This window comes from Mytilus californianus, unplaced genomic scaffold (assembly GCF_021869535.1).
Source record: "Mytilus californianus isolate M0D057914Y unplaced genomic scaffold, xbMytCali1.0.p SCAF_12, whole genome shotgun sequence".
NCBI lineage: Eukaryota > Metazoa > Mollusca > Bivalvia > Mytilida > Mytilidae > Mytilus > Mytilus californianus.
In genome coordinates this window covers 61,013,455-61,033,941 of record NW_026262604.1, presented here as the reverse complement: position 1 = coordinate 61,033,941, position 20,487 = coordinate 61,013,455, and the positions used below count along the sequence as shown (strand labels likewise).

Here is a 20,487-nt window from a genome sequence, read left to right as displayed (position 1 = left end):
CTCACTAAGGTTTTTTAATTTAATATATTTTTGTACACATTGGATTCTCTGTATAAAGTTGGAACTACTGAAAACAACTGTCAACAAAAATTTTAAAACAATCTTAAAGTTTATATAATGGTTTTGTAAAGTTCTAATGGCAGCATTATCATGATAATTGTAGTTAACTTTCTTTACAGCATGTAATTGTCAGTGATTGGATAAATTGATAGATTGTTATTGATTACATGTAAAAATCAGAGAAATCAGAGTTTTTACAAGAAATCCTTCAAGCAATCCATTTCTTTTGACATTTAGAATCATGGCCAGCCGTGGATGCAGAGTCCACATTTAATATGGTTTGACCATGCTCCTATGTTGCTATAGAATCCTATCACAAACTTTCTTTAGGACTAGGAGTCTGTGCCACAACATATCTGTGGCCATCATTCAATCAGGGAAGATATACAAAACAAACATTTGAACCATGACATTGATTTAACTTTATATTTCAGTATGAACAGTGGTCGTCTAATTAGAAATATAATGAAGGCAGTGAGGGTAGCTCAGTTTGGAGGTCCAGAAGTGTTGAAAGTGGAAGAAAATGTACCGATACCAAAACCACAAGATAATCAGGTTTGTACCAAATCTACATCTTCACATATTTATATAAAGTTTGTAATTAGTAACACACCCCAGACATCATGGACATATCTCTGTATAAACAGTTTTTATGCCCTTGACTGTCTGGGTTTCATCTTTCCGTCCTTCCAGATTTTTTGTTCTACACTCTTGTAACTTAAGTTTTTCTCATTCAAATTTAATGAAACTCATACACAAAGCTAATAATCATAAGTTGCAGACAGAGTTCGAATTTGGGCAGTGAGTCACTTACCATTCTAGAGTTATGCCCCTTTTTAACTTGGAAAAAAATGCAAAGCGTGAGCAGGGGCATTCGATTCCTCAGACACATTCTTCTTTTATCATGTTTATTGAAAATGTTTTCCAAGAATCCTTTTAAAAGCAAAAAATGCAAATACAATGTAATGAATGGAACAATGTACAACTATATATATGAACTCTTCAAAAAAAAAAAAAAAAAAAATTGAGAATGGAAATGGGGAATATGTCAAAGAGACAACAACCCGACCAAAGAGCAGACAACAGCCGAAGGCCACCAATGGATCTTCAATGCAGTGAGAAAATCCCGCACCCGGAGGTGGTCCTCAGCTGGCCCCTAACTAAAATTGTGTGCTAGTTCAGTGAAAATGGACTTCACACTAAACTCCAAAACATATAAATGAACTAAAATTAAAAAAAACATACTAGACTAACAAAGGCCAGAGGCTCCTGACTTGGGACAGGCGCAAAAATGCGGCGGGGTTAAACATGTTTTGTGAGATCTCAACCCTCCCCCTATATAATAGCCTGCATGAGACTACTTGAAAGTTATACACTTAACATGCTTAATCCACTGAATCAAAGATTGAATCTGGTGGTCATGTTTTCTATCAGTACTCGACCAAATAGGGATTATTTGTACAGAACCATTTATACATCATTTGGTCAAATGGTCAAGTAGTTTCCGAGAAGACAAAAAAAAAAGTTTTTTATTTGAAGGTGTTTTGTGAAAATTGTCACAGAGATAAATAGTGTGTTCATTATCATGATTATTAAACAGGTCCTTGTGAAAGTATATGCAGCTGGTATTAACCCTGTGGATACTTATATCAGAAGTGGAACATATGCTGTGAAACCTGCCCTGCCTTATACACCAGGGAATGATGTAGCCGGAATTGTAGAGAGCATTGGTAAAAATGTCACAACTTTAAAGGTAATTCAGTTTTATTTACCATTTAGGCCATACATGTACAACAAATGATGATGGGAAACATACAAACATGTTTAACACCTCCACATTCTCTATGTGCCTGTCCCAAGTCAGGAGCCTGTAGTTCAGTGGTTGTCCATGTTGTCGTTGGTTCATGCCTTCTTTATGTGCCTGTCCCAAGTCAGGAGCCTGTAGTTCAGTGGTTGTCGTTGGTTCATGCCTTCTTTATGTGCCTGTCCCAAGTCAGGAGCCTGTAGTTCAGTGGTTGATGTTGGTTCATGCCTTCTTTATGTGCCTGTCCAAAGTCAGGAGCCTGTAGTTCAGTGGTTGTCGTTGGTTCATGCCTTCTTTATGTGCCTGTCCCAAGTCAGGAGCCTGTAGTTCAGTGGTTGTCCTTAGTTCATGCCTTCTTTATGTGCCTGTCCCAAGTCAGGAGCCTGTAGTTCAGTGGTTGTCGTTGGTTCATGCCTTCTTTATGTGCCTGTCCCAAGTCAGGAGCCTGTAGTTTAGTGGTTGTCGTTGGTTCATGCCTGTCATATTTGTTTTTCATTAATTGTATTGTATAAATTAGGTAGTTAGCTTTCTCATTTGAATTGTTTCACATTTTTCATGTTGGGACCTTTTATAGCTGACTATACGGTATGGGTTTTACTCAATGTTGAAGGCCTAATGATGACCTTGAATTGGTTTTATCTTCTTCATTTAAACTCTGGGGGAAATTTGTCTCTTTGGCAATCAGACCATATCTCCTTATTTGTATATTTAACATTTTACAAATGAATCTCTGTTAATGATGTGTTTCTATTCATCTGTACACATGTTCATTGTCTCAGATTTGGTTGAGTTTTAATTAAAGAACTTACAACTCAATGATAACCATTACATGCATTGCTGAAAAATATCTTTTGATGCAAGCAAAATTTTATATTCATCTGTTAAGATATTTGGTTTAGAGGGTACATCTTTGACAGTCTTTGCAAGGTTGAAGTTTACCTACTCTGAAAGATGGAAACTTTTTGTTTTGACATCCTCTATATCTCTCCTCCACTGTCCATCCACAAAATTTCAAAACTTGGTATTACAGTACTGGTACTTTCAATACTATAATTTTAAAAGATAGAAGGATGACTCCCACTCAGATTACATAGGGGAATCACTATGTTATAAGTATGTATCTATACATTTTGAATCTGTATCTCCATTTAAACAAATGAGTGGCTTTCAATGAACATTTTAAAATTCTTACGTACTGTTTTAATGGGAATAACTGTACTCAACGGTTTTCTTTGAAAAAAGGAGATGTGGGGCATTTTCACTGAATCAGCAACATGAGACAGAAAAACGAACCACAAAAATAACAAAAAGACTTCCATTGGTCAACATACAGTCATGAACAAAAGACAGGTGTCTATGCAGTACAGGTATGTCAATCTCTAAAAAAACCCAACTCCAAATAAGTTGTAAATGAGAAACTATCTGCCTGATCTGCCATCAACACCAAGTTTTCCTAGTAAAGAAAAAATCTAAGCATCGAAATATGACATATTACAATTACTATGCTTATTTGCTAGTGTAATTATAAAACTTATATTTAAAACATTTTCATTAATTTAGGAAGGAGATCGAGTATTTTCAATGAGAACAGTTACAGGAGGCTATGCTGAGTTTTGTCTTACAGAGGAACAGTTTACACAACCTCTTGATGAAAACTTAACATTTGAGCAAGGTGCTGCACTTGGTGTTCCTTATTATACAGCTTATAGGGCCACAGTTACATCGTAAGTTATTCCTTATACAGCCTATAGGGCCACAGTTATATTGTAAGATGTTCTTCATACAGTTTGTAGGGCCACAGTTATATTGTAAGCTATTCATTATACAGCTGATAGAGCCACAGTTATATTGTAAGCTATTCCTTATACAGCTTATAGGGCCACAGTTATATTGTAAGCCATTCCTTATACAGCCTGTAGTGCCAAGCTATTGCTTATACAAACTTTAGGGCCACATTTATAAGTTTTTTTGTAATATACAGGTGATAGGTCCATATTTATATATAGTAAGCTGTTCCTCATTATACAGCTTATAGGGCACCAGTTGTATTGAGCAACATGTATATTTGTAACTTTTATATGTTGAAATTTAAGTTCTCTTTTGAAAAAAATTAATATAACCAAAGCTGCTTTAAGGTGAAGTCATGAATGGTTGAATAGCATGAATAGATTGATGTTTTAACATCCAGACTGTGTCAATATTACATGCATATATCTAGATAAGATATGAAAACATGTTTATCTGATATGAATATGAACTCTGCTTTGTAGTAAACTAACATCCTTAGCTGAATTTTTAACATGCTAGTTCGCACAGAGTGTTGGAAGTCAAGTTACCCTACCAAGACATTATTCTGACTGTGAGCAGACTAGTCTGTTTTTACTCCTGCATACTTAGTGGAGGATCAGCAAATATACCATTTTTTGAGATTTTGGTTTCCCTAGCATGGGAATTGACCTCACAACCTCCCACTAAAAAAATGTAGGTTATACACTCAGCATAGATACTAGGCTTAAAATTTTTGTACACCAGATGTTTTGTTTGATGATGTGGTTTATGCAGATTGACTTCAGGTCAACCATTATTACTCATTCATAAAAAACACAACAGCTCAAGATTGGTGTATTGGGATTCTAACACAAAAATCAGCTAAATTATTTTCTATGGAATGTTCTAAGCTCTGACTATTTATGACATCTTTACTCTAAATCCTTTGGGTGTTGGATGTGTACTGATTGATATTTTAGTCTTAGATGCATGATTTTTTTTGTTAGTTGTTATTGGCTTTGAACTAGCTGTCAGTAACTGCGAGTACTCTCAGATCTGTACTTAGTGTCATTTTGTTGTGGGGATGTATAAGTGCCCATCCACGTCCACTCTGTGTTTTTGTTGGATGTATTTCTATTAAATTTGTATCCATCTGATGAGTTCAGCCTTTTTCAACTGATTTTTATAGTTTGTTTTTATGTTGTACTGTTACACCATTGTCCCAGGTTAGGGGAGGGTTGGCACCTCCAAACTAGTTTAACCCCACCACATTCTGTATTTTCCTGTCCCAAGTCAGGAAGCTGTAATTCAGTGGTTGTCCTTTGTTGCTGTGTAACATATTTGTTTTTTGTTCATTATTTTGTACATAAATTAGGCCAGTAGTTTTCTCGTTTGAATTGTTTTACATTTGTTATTTCGGGGCCTTTTATAGCTGACTATGTGGTGTGGGCTTTGCTCACTATTGAAGGCCGTACGGTGACCTATAGCTGTTAATTTTTGTGTAATTTAGTCTCTTGTGGAGAGTTGTCTCATTTGCAACCATACCACATCTTCTTATTTTTATATCTTCATTATGATTATAATAAAAAACCATAAAAGTTGAACATTCATGATTGAAGATTGATATTGTAAAATATGCTGCTTATATATATGACTTTTGGTTCTTTTGTCTTTTGTTGCAGTATCATTTACACAACATCTGCTTTTATTAATATTAAATAATTTAGTGATAGTTTTTCTGTATACATGGCATATATGTTTCTAAAAAAAATTAGAGCAAATTTATGTTTTCTTTTAGAGGTAAAGCGAGAGCAGGAGAAACTATTTTAGTACATGGAGCTAGTGGTGCAGTAAGTAATATTACATAGATTTGATTTGATTTTTGGTGTTTTAACGCCACTTTTAAGCACAGCTTTTGGGCTATTTCGTGGCGGCCAGTTTTTATTGGTGGAGGAAGCCGGAGTGCCCGGAGAAAACCACCGACCTTCGATAGGAAAACTGACAATCCTAGTCAATTAAGATTGGAGTCGAGTAAACCCGCACGAGCGGGGTTCGAACTCACAACCTCAGTGTTGACTGGCTAGTGATTACAGTAGTAACTACTTAGATCACTCGGCCACAATATTACATAGAATCATATTATATAATACATAAGTGTTTGTTTGTTTGTTGGAGTTTAGCTCCACATTTGTGTCAATTTTTTGGGTGGTGGAAGAAGCCAGAAAGAACCACAACCTTTGTCAGGAAAACGAACTTTCAATCCTTGTCAGTAATAATCAGAGTCTTAGCACCTCACCATGAGTTGGTTCATCCTCACCAACTTCAGTGTTACCAGGCTAGTGATCATGGCAGATAAACTACTTACATCACTGCCATGGAGGTTCTCATATATTCCTTGAAAACTATTTAAGGTGGTACCAAACACCTTGACTCAAATCAATTTAGCTCGTTTAATTTTCATAAAGATTTGACAAAATATTTATTTTGACCCTTTGACAAAAATATAAAAATTTCAAAAAGCTTGAACCACACACATTATCGGAAAAATTTCTTTGGATATATGGATAGCAGTTTGACAAACACTTGTTTTGATCATTGAGAAGCTTAATATTTCCTTAACAATAGAAGGTGATTATAATGGTCTGCTGATTTTTACAGAGTTATCTCCCTGTAGTGTTATGTAGCACCTTAAACCAGATTCTGTAACTTAACCTGACCTGAAAATGTTCAGTCTTGATGAAGTTTCATTAGGATATTTCACTATGTTGGTTAGGAGATACCAATCAAAAACCTTAATTTCTAGGACAGATAACATCATGACAAAAAGAGAAATAATAAAAATGACACAAAGATTGATTGATTTTTGCTTTACACTGCCTCAGCATAAAAACGCAACAGTCCACTTGACTCATTACTTAAGATTGAGGGACATTAACCCAACCAAAAACCTTGGGTTAACTGAGGTGCCTCAGATGGTTAAGTGAGTAGTTTTTGTTCTATTGGTGACACCTGTTTCTTTTAGATTTTCTGTTTTAATGTTTACAGGAATTTGTGTTTTTATCAATTGTTGCTTCGAAATTAGAGTATATAAAACTTAATAATAATAATTCAGAAATTATTTTCGATGTTTTTATTAATGCCAAAAGTGCAATAGTAACAGCTGGGTCTGCAATAATAAAACCTCACATTCATAATTTCAGTAGTAGTTTTCCTTTTTAAAATATTTGCAATAAAATTAATTAGATCTCACATTTATACCAATAATCAATGATTCGCAAAAATAAATGCACACATTAATTTCTGCATTTACAGTATATCTATTGTTTAATTTACTTGTATCAGTGGATTTATCCTTTAAATGATACTGTAAATTCAGAAATTATTGCGTGCATTTATTATTGCGATTTTGTTATTTTAGACTAGAATGCGATTTTAATTTTTGCGATATTGAGAAAAATCCTGTTTAATTCAAATAAAAAATTTCAAAATGAGAGTATAAATTATTGCGATTATTACCCTGTCGCATTTTTCGCAATAATAAAAACGTCGCAATAATTTCTGAATTTACAGTATTAGAATACTTATGTATAAAATGTTGTAAAGTGAACAGGGAAAATTTACAGGATAGGTAATATTTAAAAAAAAATTTTACAACAGAAAAATGAGTTTTGTAAAAAAAATATCTCATTATATACTTTTTATAATCTATTCACTAATTGTTTATTGGAATGTAAATATCTTTTAGGGGTGAATTAAGTATGACCTTGTGAGAAAATCAAACCCCAAGATGTTTTGAAATATATATTTAATGAATTAAGTTATTCTGTTTATCACAGTATATACTGTATCTGTTGAGAGAGGTGTATATGCATTTCCTGGGCTGGAGGTATATCTTAACGGCAAACAGATTGTTGTGTCATCACTTAAAGTACGATAGACAACTGAATTACAGTCATCATAGCCCACACACAAGTAAATACAATCCATAAACTCGATCTTTCTAACTTGCCATGCTGATACTGATCTTGATGTCCACAGGGTGGCAACAGGAACCAATTTCTTGTAGAACACTTCTTTGATTGTAGAACCTGCAATGAAAAAAGAGTTTACAGTGAATACATTATTACTCGTTGAGTTCCAATTTTTGTGGATTTTGTTGGTATAGGTAGCCACGAATTCAAGTGTTCAACAAAATACCATTTTCCATAGGCTTATGCAGATTTGGTCAAAACTAGTTTGCATGTACCATTCATAGATATAAGAAGATGTGGTATGTGTGCCAATGAGACAACTCTCCATCCAAGTCACAATTTGTAAAAGTAAAGCATTATTATAAGGTTGATTTCATCTCACTCTAAAGTGACTAAAGCTCTCAAAATCCTAGCTTAAACCTTGATTATAGATCAAAGTACGGCCTTCAGCACGGAGCCTTGGCTCACACCAAACATCAAGCTATAAAGGGCCCCAAAAATGACTAGTGTAAAACCATTTAAACAGGAAAACCAACGGTCTAATATTTATAAAAAACGAGAAACGAGAATTACTTATGAACCACATCAACAAATGACAACCACTGAACATCAGGTGCAAACAAATGCAGCAGGTTTAAACGTTTTAATAGGCACCAACCTTCACCCTACCTGAAAAAATAGTGTAACATAACAACATAGAAAGACACACTATTAAATATCAATTGAAATGGCTTAACTCAATCAAAAGACATATTAACAAAAACAAGTGAACATACACTGAACGAATAAATTTGATCTATGACATAATGTAAATACAAAATTAATAAAACAAGGGGGTTAGATGTAAAACAATATCAGAAAGACAACCATAACCTTGGAAAAATGCCGCCAAATAAAATAACGTACACAGGTAAATAAAAATAATTTTGTTGTAAGGTCATGACCTCTTTTTCACAGTTCAGAAGGACAGATCTTATATATCTCCATAAACTCCCACTCTTGATTGCTATTCCTCATGGTACTTCTTCATGAATTTTAGTATGCTACTCAGGAACATAAATGTAGATAGAATATTTTAGGTGTAATTTTCATAAATCATAATTATACCCCTCAGCATTATTTTGAGGGTTATATAGGAATCACCCTATGCATTATAGAACATGTTGCGAAAATGGTTGGAATGTCAATGCAAGGTCAAGGTCACTCAAAGTGTATAGCAATCATGTAGAAGCTTGTGCCATCATCTCATCAGTTATTTATCTCGTGTCTTTTTTTTTTAACAAATTCAAAATTTTTGCGGCCATATAATAGTATGACATTGTCGTCGTGTGTGTATTCGTCGTCCGAAGACATTTGGTTTCGAGACAATAACTTGAGTATGAGTGTATGAATCTCTTTGAAATTATACCACAAGGTTCCATACCACAAAAGGAAGGTTGGGAATGATTTTGGGGGTTACTGTCCTAATTGTTTAGGAATTAGGAGCCAAAACTAAGCATTTTTCTTGTTTCAGGACAATAACATGAATAACTTGTGTAGAAGTGTATGGATCTCTATGAAATTGTACAACATGGTTTTATACCTCATAAGGAAGGTTATGATTGATTGTAAGGGTTATGGTCCAAATCTTTTGGTAATAAGGGGCCAAAAAACAAGGATTTTCTGGGTTTCAGACAGTTTATGAATCTCTCATGAAATTGTACCACAAGGTTTCATACCTAAAAAAGGAAGGTTGGGATTGATTTTGGGGGTAATGGCCTAACCGTTTAGGAAAAAGGGGCCGAAAACAATACTTACTTGGGGTTCTTTAATATGCTGAATATAACTGTGTATTTAGATTTTTGATTTTGGAACTGGTTTTCAAATTGGTCCACATTAAGGTCCAAAGGGTTCAAAATTAAATTTAGTGTGATTTTAACAAAAATTGAATCCCTAGTGTTCTTTGATATTTGGAATCTAAACATGTATTTAGATTTTTTATTTTGGGCCAAGTTTTCAAGTTGGTCCAAATCCGGGTCCAAAACTAAACTTTTGATATCAACAAAAATTGAATATATGGGGTCCTTTGATATACTGAATTGAACCATGTATTTAGATTTTCGGTTTTGGGCCCGTTATCAAATTGGTTCATATTGAGGTCCAAAGGGTCCATAACTAAAATTTGTATGATTTCATCAAAAATTGAATTCTTGGGGTTCTTTGATAAGCTGAATCTAACCAGGTATTTAGATTTTGGATATTGGACCAGTCCATAATAGGTAAATGACCAATTTCAAATTTTTCAGTTCTTATACCAAATTCATTCTGTGTAACAGTAAGAAACCTATGCTGTGTCAAATATTTAATCAGAGCTGTATTAAGCTTGAATGTTGTGTCCATACTTGCCCCAACTGTTCATGATTCGATCACTGCGCATTGTGTAGCATTTTATTCTTTCATGTCTTTGTTTATTTCATGTCTTTGTTTTTTTCATGTCTTTGTGTATTTCATGTCTTTTTTTCATGTCTTTGTTTATTTCATGTATTTGATTTTAAGCTGACCTGGGGACAACATGTCATATGACATTGAATATGAACTAATTTGATAACGGGGTGTGAAGATGTTTGCTTTCTGACTTAAACAAATTTCCCGGGAAAATGTATATAAGAATTAATTGGAAGATTGTGTATTATAATGTACCCTCGAAAGACTAATTTTACCCGTTTTGTAATTTTTTGTGGTAAATATAGTAATAGTTTATTTCATGTATTTGTATTTTTGTATAATGTCAGAAGGTTGATAATGTTATGAGGATAAAAAAGTGTTAAAGCATATTTAAACTTATGAATAAAGATTACCCAATTTAATTATCAACTGAAACATAACAGTCCGGTATTTGTGAAAAAAAAGCACTGGTTCTCACATACATTACATTTTATCAAAGCTTATAAATCATAGTATCCTGTCAGTGTTCTAGCTTGTTGAAAATAATAATTTTTCAGTTTTGTAGGACAAATAAAATTACTTGTCATTTCTGGGACTTTTATTGCTTTTGTCTATTCAGTATGAGTTTTGCTCTTTGTTGAAGGCCGTACGATGACCTATAGTTGTTATAACTTCTGTCATTTGTTCTCTGGTGGAGAGTTGTCTCATTGGCAATCATACCACATCTTATTTTTATACTGATCCTCAACTTTGCATTGAATATTTTTTTTAATTCTGTATCTGTTTAATTTTATAGGTAGACAAGTGATATGGTGTTAGATAATAGTTTTAGTATAATAAAGGATCATTTGTCTGATTTTTGAAATGACACCAATTTTTGTCCAAATTTATAAATTATCTCTCGTCATCAATAATACTTATACACTAGGGATTTATTTATTTTCATGTGTAATAATTTTCATGGATTGAGGAAAAATTGTATTTCATGGATATTTGTTTTGTGGTTTTGACAAAGTCTGCATACAAGCCTATAGAAAATTTATACTTTGTTGAATATTTAAATTTGTGCCTCACTTATACCCTCGAAGTCCACGATAAATGCTATCCCAAAAATAATGAGTCCACGGTATGTTTTGCCTTTTTTCAGATGTAGTGTAAATTCAACATATAAATCATAAACTTAATTGTTTTATTATCTAAAGCAAATTCATTAATAATACTTTAATGTCAATCAGTATGTTGAAATCTTTTCCTTCAAAAAGTTTTTGTGTCCTAGGTTGCTGTCTTTTTATATAACCTTTTTGATAAAAAGGGTTACATTTATATATGCTTCACATTAAAATGATAAATATTGAGAATATATAACTAACCATGAATTCCATTGTTCCAAAGAAATATTAGTCCAAATCCTAGAAGTAAAAAACATTTAACGAATAACATTTTGCACTTATTTTCTATCCTTCAAATCTGAAATGGTATCTTCATGGCTTGAAACACTCACTGTCACTACATGATCATCACCTTTGAAATCATACCACAATAATCCTTAATTGATTTAAATTCTGTGCTTTAAAAAGTATATAAGTATATTATCCTTCCACCTGATCTAAATTTGTCTTTAATTCTTAAAAAAATAAATTCAATAACAATTTTTATGGACTCGTTCTCCAGTGGCTAATAATCAGCAGCACAACACGTGAAAAGATTTTAATGAATTTCTATTTTTTTTGTAATGTAAATTATAATTGGAAAAGTGTAAATTGTTTATTGAGATACAACCCTCATCAATCTTCTACACAATACTAGCATTGGAAACATACAGTTAGAAATATAAAAGGGGATGATGGATCGCTGTTTGACATCCAGTGTTAAATTAAAACCATAACCAGGATAACAATAGTTAAAAAGGTCTTTTGTTTAAAGATATGTTTTAACTTTTTATATTAATTAGATTATTGAAAGCTATCTAATTAAAAAATTTGTAAGGGTTCCGTAGAACCCAGTGTCTCGCCTACTTTTGCTGTTAGTCGCAGGCTCAACAAAAATGGGGAAAAAATTATTAAAAATTTTCCTCTAAATACTTAAAGTTTGGTAAAAATCCAAGAAGGTTTATGAATCTAATAAATGTTTTAAAAACTTTAACTGCAGACTGTACGTAATGTTAATTGGAATAAAACGAAGTCCATTTATAAGTAATATACGGAAAAACAGGAAATAAATTTTTACAAAATTTCCTTCTAGATACTAGCTTTTGATCATAAACAAGCTTCTGTCCAAGTTTGGTACAAATCCAGGATAGTTTAGGAAAGTTATTAAAATTTGAAAAACTTTAACCAAAGAGTGAATGTTATGTTAACTAGCAGAAAAACTAAGTCCATATATGAGTAAAATACGGATAAACAGGATTTTTTCTTTTCAAAATTTTCTTCTGGATACTATCTTAAGATTATAAACAAGCTTCTGCCCAAGTTTGGTACAAATCTAGGATAGCTTAAGAAAGTTATTAAAATTTGAAAAACTTTAACCACAGAGTGAATGTAATGTTAACTGGCAGAAAAACTAAGTCCATTTATGAGTAAAATTCGGATAAACAGGATTTTTTTTTTTACAAAATTTACTTCTGGATACTATCTTATGATCATAAACAAGCTTCTGTCCAAGTTTGGTTGAAATGCAGGATAGGTTAGGAAAGTTATCAAAATTTCAAAAACTTTGACCACAGAGTGAATATTTGTGGACGACACTAGACTCCGAAACATATAAATGAACTATAATTAAAAAACATACAAGACTAACATGTAAAGTATGTATGCCAAATAAAACTGAAGATTAAAACCACTTCATGTGGCATTGTCAAAATTATCAGAAGGAAAGAGAGACCCTTAAGACAAAAGTATCTAAAAACTTAAATTTTATAACCTATGATAGTGTTAAATCAAAATTATAATCCAACAGTGTGTTTTACAAATACTAAAGAGGTGCTCTCCTTAAATTTCTGAGCTGTCTTAAGTTAAGAATGATGTATAAAAAAAATATTAATTACTGTAAATTGAGAAATTATTACGAAATTTTTATTAATTCGAATAATGCAACATTGTGACGATTACAATAATAAGAACTCCCATTCTGATATCTGATACATAAATCAAATGTAGATTTTCCTGAAATCCCAATAATTAATCTAGCATTTTGTCACTGCTTCCAAAATCGCAATAATATCTGAATTTATATTATATTAATATTGTAGTTGTCAGTCAGATATTTTATGTATTTTAATGAAATGTACTTTGAATGTAGTCTTTGCTGTTTGTTAATAATTGCCCTTGTGCTAATACATACTTCAAAAACCAAAAGTTCAATGTACAAAGGATGTTGCTACATAGATATAAGAAGATGTGGTATGAGTGCCAATGAGACAACTCTCCATCCAAGTCAAAATTTATAAAAGTAAACCATTATAGGTTAAAGTAGGGTCTTCAACACGGAGCCTTGGCTCACACCGAACAGCAAGCTATAAAGGGCCCAAAAAATTACTAGTGTAAAACCATTCAAACGGGAAAACCAACGGTCTAATCTATATAAAAAACGAGAAACGAGAAACACTTATGAACCACATCAACATACGACAACTACTGAACATCAGATTCCAGACTTAGGACTTACTTTTGTTAATTTAATGACAAAGATAAAATCAATTAGATATCCTCTCTGAACAAGAAAATGTGAAAATAAACTCATGAAAAGGATGGACTCTTGAAATCCATAAAATTTAAACTCCTCAAAAATATACAACTTTACAGTAAAATATGAAAAAAGAAGATGTGGAATGATTGCCAATGAGAAAACTATCTACCAGAGTTTAAAAGACCTGGATGTGAGCAATTATAGGTCATCGTACAGCCTTCAACAATAAGAAAAACTCATTCCGTATTGTCAGCTATAAAAGTCCCCCACATTAAAAATGTGACAATTCAAACGAGAAAACTAATGACCTAATTTATACAATACAATTTGTATATATGACAGCCAGTGAATTTCAGGCTCCAGACTTGGACAGACACATAAAGAATGTGGCCAGGTTAAACATTTTTGTGAGCGCTCAACCCTCCCCTAACCTGGGACAGTGGTGTTTCGGCACAAAATAAGATCAAACTGTAAAAATTAGTATGAAACACAAATAAATCATAGTATTAAGCCATGAACTCTGTCTAATGTCAGCAGTGCATGAATGAGTTGGAACATTAGCTGTAGCTAAATTACACATTTACAATAATCACACAATTAAAAAACCCAGACAATGCCTCAATCATAATATTGCATTAACATGTAAAGTAAATAGTTGAGGACAGAAGCATCAATCGATGATGATTTTAATAAAGAAAAGGAACTATAACATTAAACATGACCATTAGATGTAATTAATTTTATTAACAGTTCATTTACGTTAGAACATTGTTGTCATTTATGTCTGACTGGGTATGGATCATTAAATAAATTGAAATTATGTAAATAAGAAGTTTAAAAGCAGCTTCAATTAACTAATAAATCGAATATTGAGGAAACGACTGTTGACATTACAAAAACTATTATTTAGAAAAGTGCATTTCCCTTAAACAGTATATCTATACTTAGTGAACTTTATCCATTGTCATATGTAAAATAAAGATTTGAAGAAAAAAAATGAATATTCAAGGAATTAACACTTTTTCTAGAGGTTATTGGGGGGCCATGAATTAACTGACAAACTGAATAAAAGTTAATAACCTGTGTTTAAAATGTGTTTAATCCTTACAATTCTCAAAGTAACATTTTTTATGGCCCCGCTGACTTAGGTCGAAACCATATTGTTTTATTCTTATCTGTCATTCCGTCATTCTGTAACAACACCTATGCAGACTTTTTTTCTAAATGCCTTCACATATTGACCTGATTTTAAATATGTGAGTCTACTGTGATGAGTTACAGATCAAGTTTATGTTTGGTTCCGCTAGGCTGATTTTTGCTGAAATTAAGGGCTTTGGGCGTTGAAAATTTCGTGAAAATAAGAAATATACAGACTTTTTTTTATAAACCTTTACATATTTAGCTGATTTTTAGTATGTGAGTTAATTATGATGAGTTATAGATCAAGTTTATGTTTGGTTCCGCTCTGCTGAATTTTGTGGAAATTACAGGTTTTGGACTTTGAAAACTCCACTCCTAAAAATGTCTTCAAGCTTTGTTTGCAAGCACATTTATATAGTTCCGACACATCTAGTTTTTTTTTCTTTAATTTCTTGAAACCCAATACCAAAAATAAAATTAGAATTGTTTGATGTTCAGTACCTACCTACCCATCTTTAAAGTAGCCTACCCGAAAAAATTTACGACACAAATTGTTTAAAAATTTGTTTTCTTGCTCTAACATCGTTTTCTTGTCTATAATATGTAACTTATTTTAATGGCCCAAAAAAAAAAAAAAAAGATCCCTACCTACCTACCTACCTACCTACCCAACCCTACAAGGCATGGGTAGGCAACATCAACAAAGAATTTGTTAAGGGTGGCCTAATGATTGCATTTATGCTTATAGCCATATATCATAGTGAAATTGTCATAGTGTTTCCTAGGTTAGGAAAGTAGTTCTTGCAACATACAGAATAAAGGGCAAAAAAAAATAAAAAAATAGAAAAAAAGGCCAAAAATAAAGAAATATAAAGAATAGAGAAAAATGACATAAAAAATTAAAAGCATAAAGAAATGAAGGACCCCCCATCCAGACCCCTATCCAGACCCCCATCCAGACCCTCCTATAAATTCTGCTGAAATTTGAAGCATCTTAGAATATATTTTTCTTTATAATCAGACAAAAAGGATATAGTCAGAGTAATACGCAACAAGGTTTTTTTTTAACGACCTATACTACTGTTATATTAGGGGATATAATTCAGATATTTAAGTTTTATAAAGGAATATACAGTAAATTTACAAATTTTTGTTGTATAGCAAGAAAACGTTTATGTTGACCATAATAGTACAGGGTAATGTGGATGGTCCAAATTTTTATTTTATTTTCTGAAAGCATGAAATAAAAGCCATTTAACAAAGTGCTTTTTCCTTGAATAATTAATCCAAAAACTCTCTGACAATTTTTGGAATAAAAATAAGCTTGGAGACCTATATTACTTTTTGTTATGTTTTTGAAAAAGTAGCACGATGTAAGCTAAATTTTTGGTAAAGTATGGGAAAATTGTATCGTTCTACTTACTGTAGACCCTGTCAACATTAAGCTAATAAAAAGTCATTAACCTAAATGTTTTGTAGATGAAAAGATCTAAATATGTCAGAATGAAGGTTTTTTTCATGTTTTATTTGTTCTGCAGGTTGGAAGCTAATATTCCATGACAGAACCATTTACAGTGTAGTGTTTTGTTAGTGAAAAATTAATTAACCATATATTGTAAAGAACACTTCGTAGGGGATGGTTTTGATTAGAATCAAACAGTATGAGATTTGATTCAATGATTATTGATATTTTTAGTACATTATAATGTTTGAAGCTTAATATGGCTGTTTGTTGAAAACTGCTACATATTACTTACATACATGACTTTTTATTAGATTTTTATTGATTATTGAGTAATGTAGTTTTTCATGTTAAATGACTGAAATTAATGGATGACCTTCTTGTAAACAAGGAAAATACTTTATAGTTGGAATTTTCAAGATTCAATTACAAAGGAACTTTTCACTTTTCATACAGGAGTTTAACATTCACCTATGATATTAGTGCATGCGACCCTTCACATTTATATTGGTGTTTTGTACAATTTTTATTTTTTTTTAACAAATCAAACAAAACAAATATTTTATTGTCGTATAAACTTTACAGTTTGTGACCAACATGTATTAACACAATAAACATATATACATACATATCAAACAAACACAATAAAAACAGCATCAAAATTTATAAAAACAAACAAGCTGTTAAGAGTCCCCTGCCCTCAGTTCTAATGACTTTTTTCAAGAAGGATCCTAACTTATTTGTTTGTAAAGGCGTTCATGGATTTAGTAAATAATGAATTTTTTCTTCTTCATTTAAATTATTAAAGTTATTATTTTCAGTACATCTGTGTTCAAAAAAGGCATTTCTTAGTGTTGTATTATAATCACAATAGAGTAAAAAATGTTTCTCATTATCCTCTAGTATTTTACATTTATGACAAAGTCGTTCCTCTCTTGGGATTTTAAAATATCTCCCCTTTTCAATTAAGAGGGAGTGATCACTTAGTCTAAATTTAGTGATCAATCTCCTTATCTGAAAATTAGATATATTTAGATGAGATTGGAGTTTGCAATCTTTTTTAAGTTTTTTATATAGATAAAATTTACTTTTATCATCAATGTTTTCAAATTCAGTTTCAATTAAATCTTCATATCTATTTTTCATTTTTAACTTTATATTATCATTTTTTATTTTATTTACATCTTTTATGTCCTTACAATTAGAAAGAATACTAAGGTCAATATTAGTCTCTTCAACAATATTTTTTGCATATGTATACCATGAATAAGTTCCAGTCAAATCTAGAGACTGTACTAGAGAAAAAGCTTCCTTTATCAATGGATTAATATTATTATTATATAGTCTAGCTAAATATAAAAGGGTTTGTGTTTTAATAAAACATTCTATAGGCAATCTTCCTAATTCAACTCTTGCTCCTAATTTGGATGCATTTTTTCTTATTCCTAGAGTAGATTTACAAAATTTAAGATGCATACTTTCAATAGGGGTTTTGTCTGTAAGATCAAGTTGATTAATTTGTTTTCCTGAAGATAAGGCTCTGTTTTTGGCTTTATGAAAAAAAATATATGTATCCAAATATGTTACTTCTGAATTATAGGTCATAATTGGTTTTACTAAAGAATCAAAAAGATTATTTGCTACTTTTATAGGTAGATTATTCAATGATTTAGTATAGGATTATATTGCAAACAATACTTTTTTTGCCTTTTTTGTCAGCTCTAAAGTACTTTGTGATAAATTTCCATTACATTTTATCAACATTCCCAAAAATGAATATTCTGATACGCTCTCTATGGCTTCATTCTCATAGTAAATATGTGATGTTTCACCATTTTGTTTGGACTGACTGAAAATCATGGATTTTGTTTTGTTTGTATTTAAAGAGAGTTGTCATTTGTTGCAATATAATTTAACATTATTTAAAGTGTTTTGATTGATTGATTGATTGTTGGTTGCTTAATGTCCTAAAGTGTTTTGAAGACCCTCTTTCGTTTCTGACAGGATCAAAAGATCATCCGCAAAAAGGAGGCATCCCACCTTACTATTTAGAAGCTTAAGGGGACTTGAATCATGAGGAGATTATTTCTGCATTTTACCATGATAGTGAAATTAGTGGAAATCCCCCCCAACTGCCTCTGAAATTATTTTCTTTTCAAAAGTCAAGATCCTTTCTAGTGCCTGTATTTTGTGATATAATATGTTTTTTGTCATTCAGGAATTTTGATATTAATGACAGATCTTGGTTGGTCTTGATCAAATTAAATCCCAACTTTTTGGGATCCTTAACTTCTTGACACATACTGTAGATTGATTGTTTTTTGTGGGGTGTCTAGTTGTCTTTGTGGGTATAGATAGGGAAACCACAAATTAGATGTTAAATGAAGTATAAATTTCCCATCTATAGGCTAGTTGTATACAAACTTTTCCAAATCCATGAAATCAAATGAATCCACTCAGTTATTCATAGATATTAAGATATTACAGTACGGATGGTTTGTAAATTTATAAATACAATTATCTTTTTTTTTGCATTGATTTCAGGTAGGACTAGCTTGTGTTCAGTTAGCAAAGAATTTAGGTTTGACAGTTTTAGGAACGGCAGGATCAAAGGCTGGAATGGACATAGTGGAAGATAATGGATGTGATTTTGTTTTCAATCACAAATCTGATAACTACACACAGCAGATAATGGTAAATGTTGAAGTATAAAATATAATATAAAAGTAAGAAGATGTGGTATGAATGCCAATGAGACAGCTCTCTACCAGAGACCAGGTCTTGTAGTCATAAAAAAATTAAAGGGAAACTTCGCAAAAAAATGAAAAATTCATATTCTGTTCATTATGTATAAAAAAATACAAATTCATAGATATTAAAGTTTTATTCTGTAAGTTAAGAGATCACCATCGATTTTAAATTTAGAGTATCAATTCTCCACATGCGGCCATTTTGACATCCTCCCCGAATATTGACCACGATATATCTATAAACCACAAAGGACCAAAACAAGCAGTAACCTAACGTAGCCGTAATAGAGTGTCGATATCTTGTCAAGCGTACGGTTGTTTTATCCGACAAGGAAAGCATAAACAGTTTCACGGGTCACAAAAAAGATTATGATAGACATGGTTGTGCAACCTTTCCTAACTAACTTGATACGGAAAATGTAATTTTATATATATTATTTTTTAAATAACTAGTACTAATAGTATGGTCTGTCGTTTTGAAACTGTTTTGTTTACGAAGTATTTAAAACAAGAAATTGAAATTAGTTAAAAAATCAAAGTTCAAAGTCATAAATAAGTGTTCCATGTAAAATTGTTTTTGAAAATCTAGTTTGTTCATAATTGTTTTATGTAATAAACTTTTTAAAATAAATTCGGACCTTCACTTATCTGATCACCAGAATGGCTAAAGGAATTGTTCCCAGAGGTATTGTGAGGTGACACGTACAGGTATTCAAGCGATTTCCTGTCGGGCTTTAAAACTGTTATTACACAATTACATAAAACAAGTTCGTGCATCACTTTTTTTCTGGGGGTATTGATCAGTGTACACGGCCGATAACATGTAACTTCCATTTTGAATCTATCAGGTGTAATATACAACTTTGTCTAGCGTATCCGATAGTGATATACTAGTCATTGCTGAACTCATACGCTTGTTTATAAATAACATTTTTGGTGTAAAGAATGATATTTATGAAAATTTAAATAATTAAAAAAAAAAAAAAAAAGATTTGATGATATAAAAATCTATTAACACATTTTCCAAGGGTATATTGGGGAAAATGTAAGTATATACTCGTTGTCAATAATTATGAACATTTTGAAACATACAAATATTGATTTAACAAAATGTGCGGCACTTGTTGATCATTGGTTTACACGCCTAGATGGAAGGTTTATAGGGAACTATGGATAGTCGCAATATAGAACTGATATTATACAAGTATATTGAATATACGAGAGAAACATCCAGAACCAATCTGATTTAAATACAGGTCGATATCTAACTTGCTTTGGTTCATCGAAGCTATAGACATAGTAAGATCACAGATTTATATTTCAATAAGATTATTTCGAACAGTTTAAGAAATTCGTCATCATCACATTTTCCTGGTCCGACATGCATGTTATATATATGCCATTGGACGTGCACTAATGATCCCC

The 20,487-nt window shown here is 31.8% G+C and overlaps 1 protein-coding gene across 1 annotated transcript in view; it reads left to right on the top strand.

Annotated features, from left to right (window-relative positions):
* The window catches only part of LOC127722150 (quinone oxidoreductase-like), a 46,455-nt gene that overhangs the window by 7,840 nt on the left and 18,128 nt on the right, over positions 1-20,487 (top strand). The window contains exons 2-6 of the mRNA XM_052229006.1: positions 495-615; positions 1,661-1,813; positions 3,425-3,588; positions 5,430-5,481; positions 18,857-19,006. Coding sequence (XP_052084966.1) covers positions 496-615; positions 1,661-1,813; positions 3,425-3,588; positions 5,430-5,481; positions 18,857-19,006 — 639 coding nt within the window. The 5' untranslated portion in view covers position 495. The remainder of the gene's footprint in view (positions 1-494; positions 616-1,660; positions 1,814-3,424; positions 3,589-5,429; positions 5,482-18,856; positions 19,007-20,487) is intronic.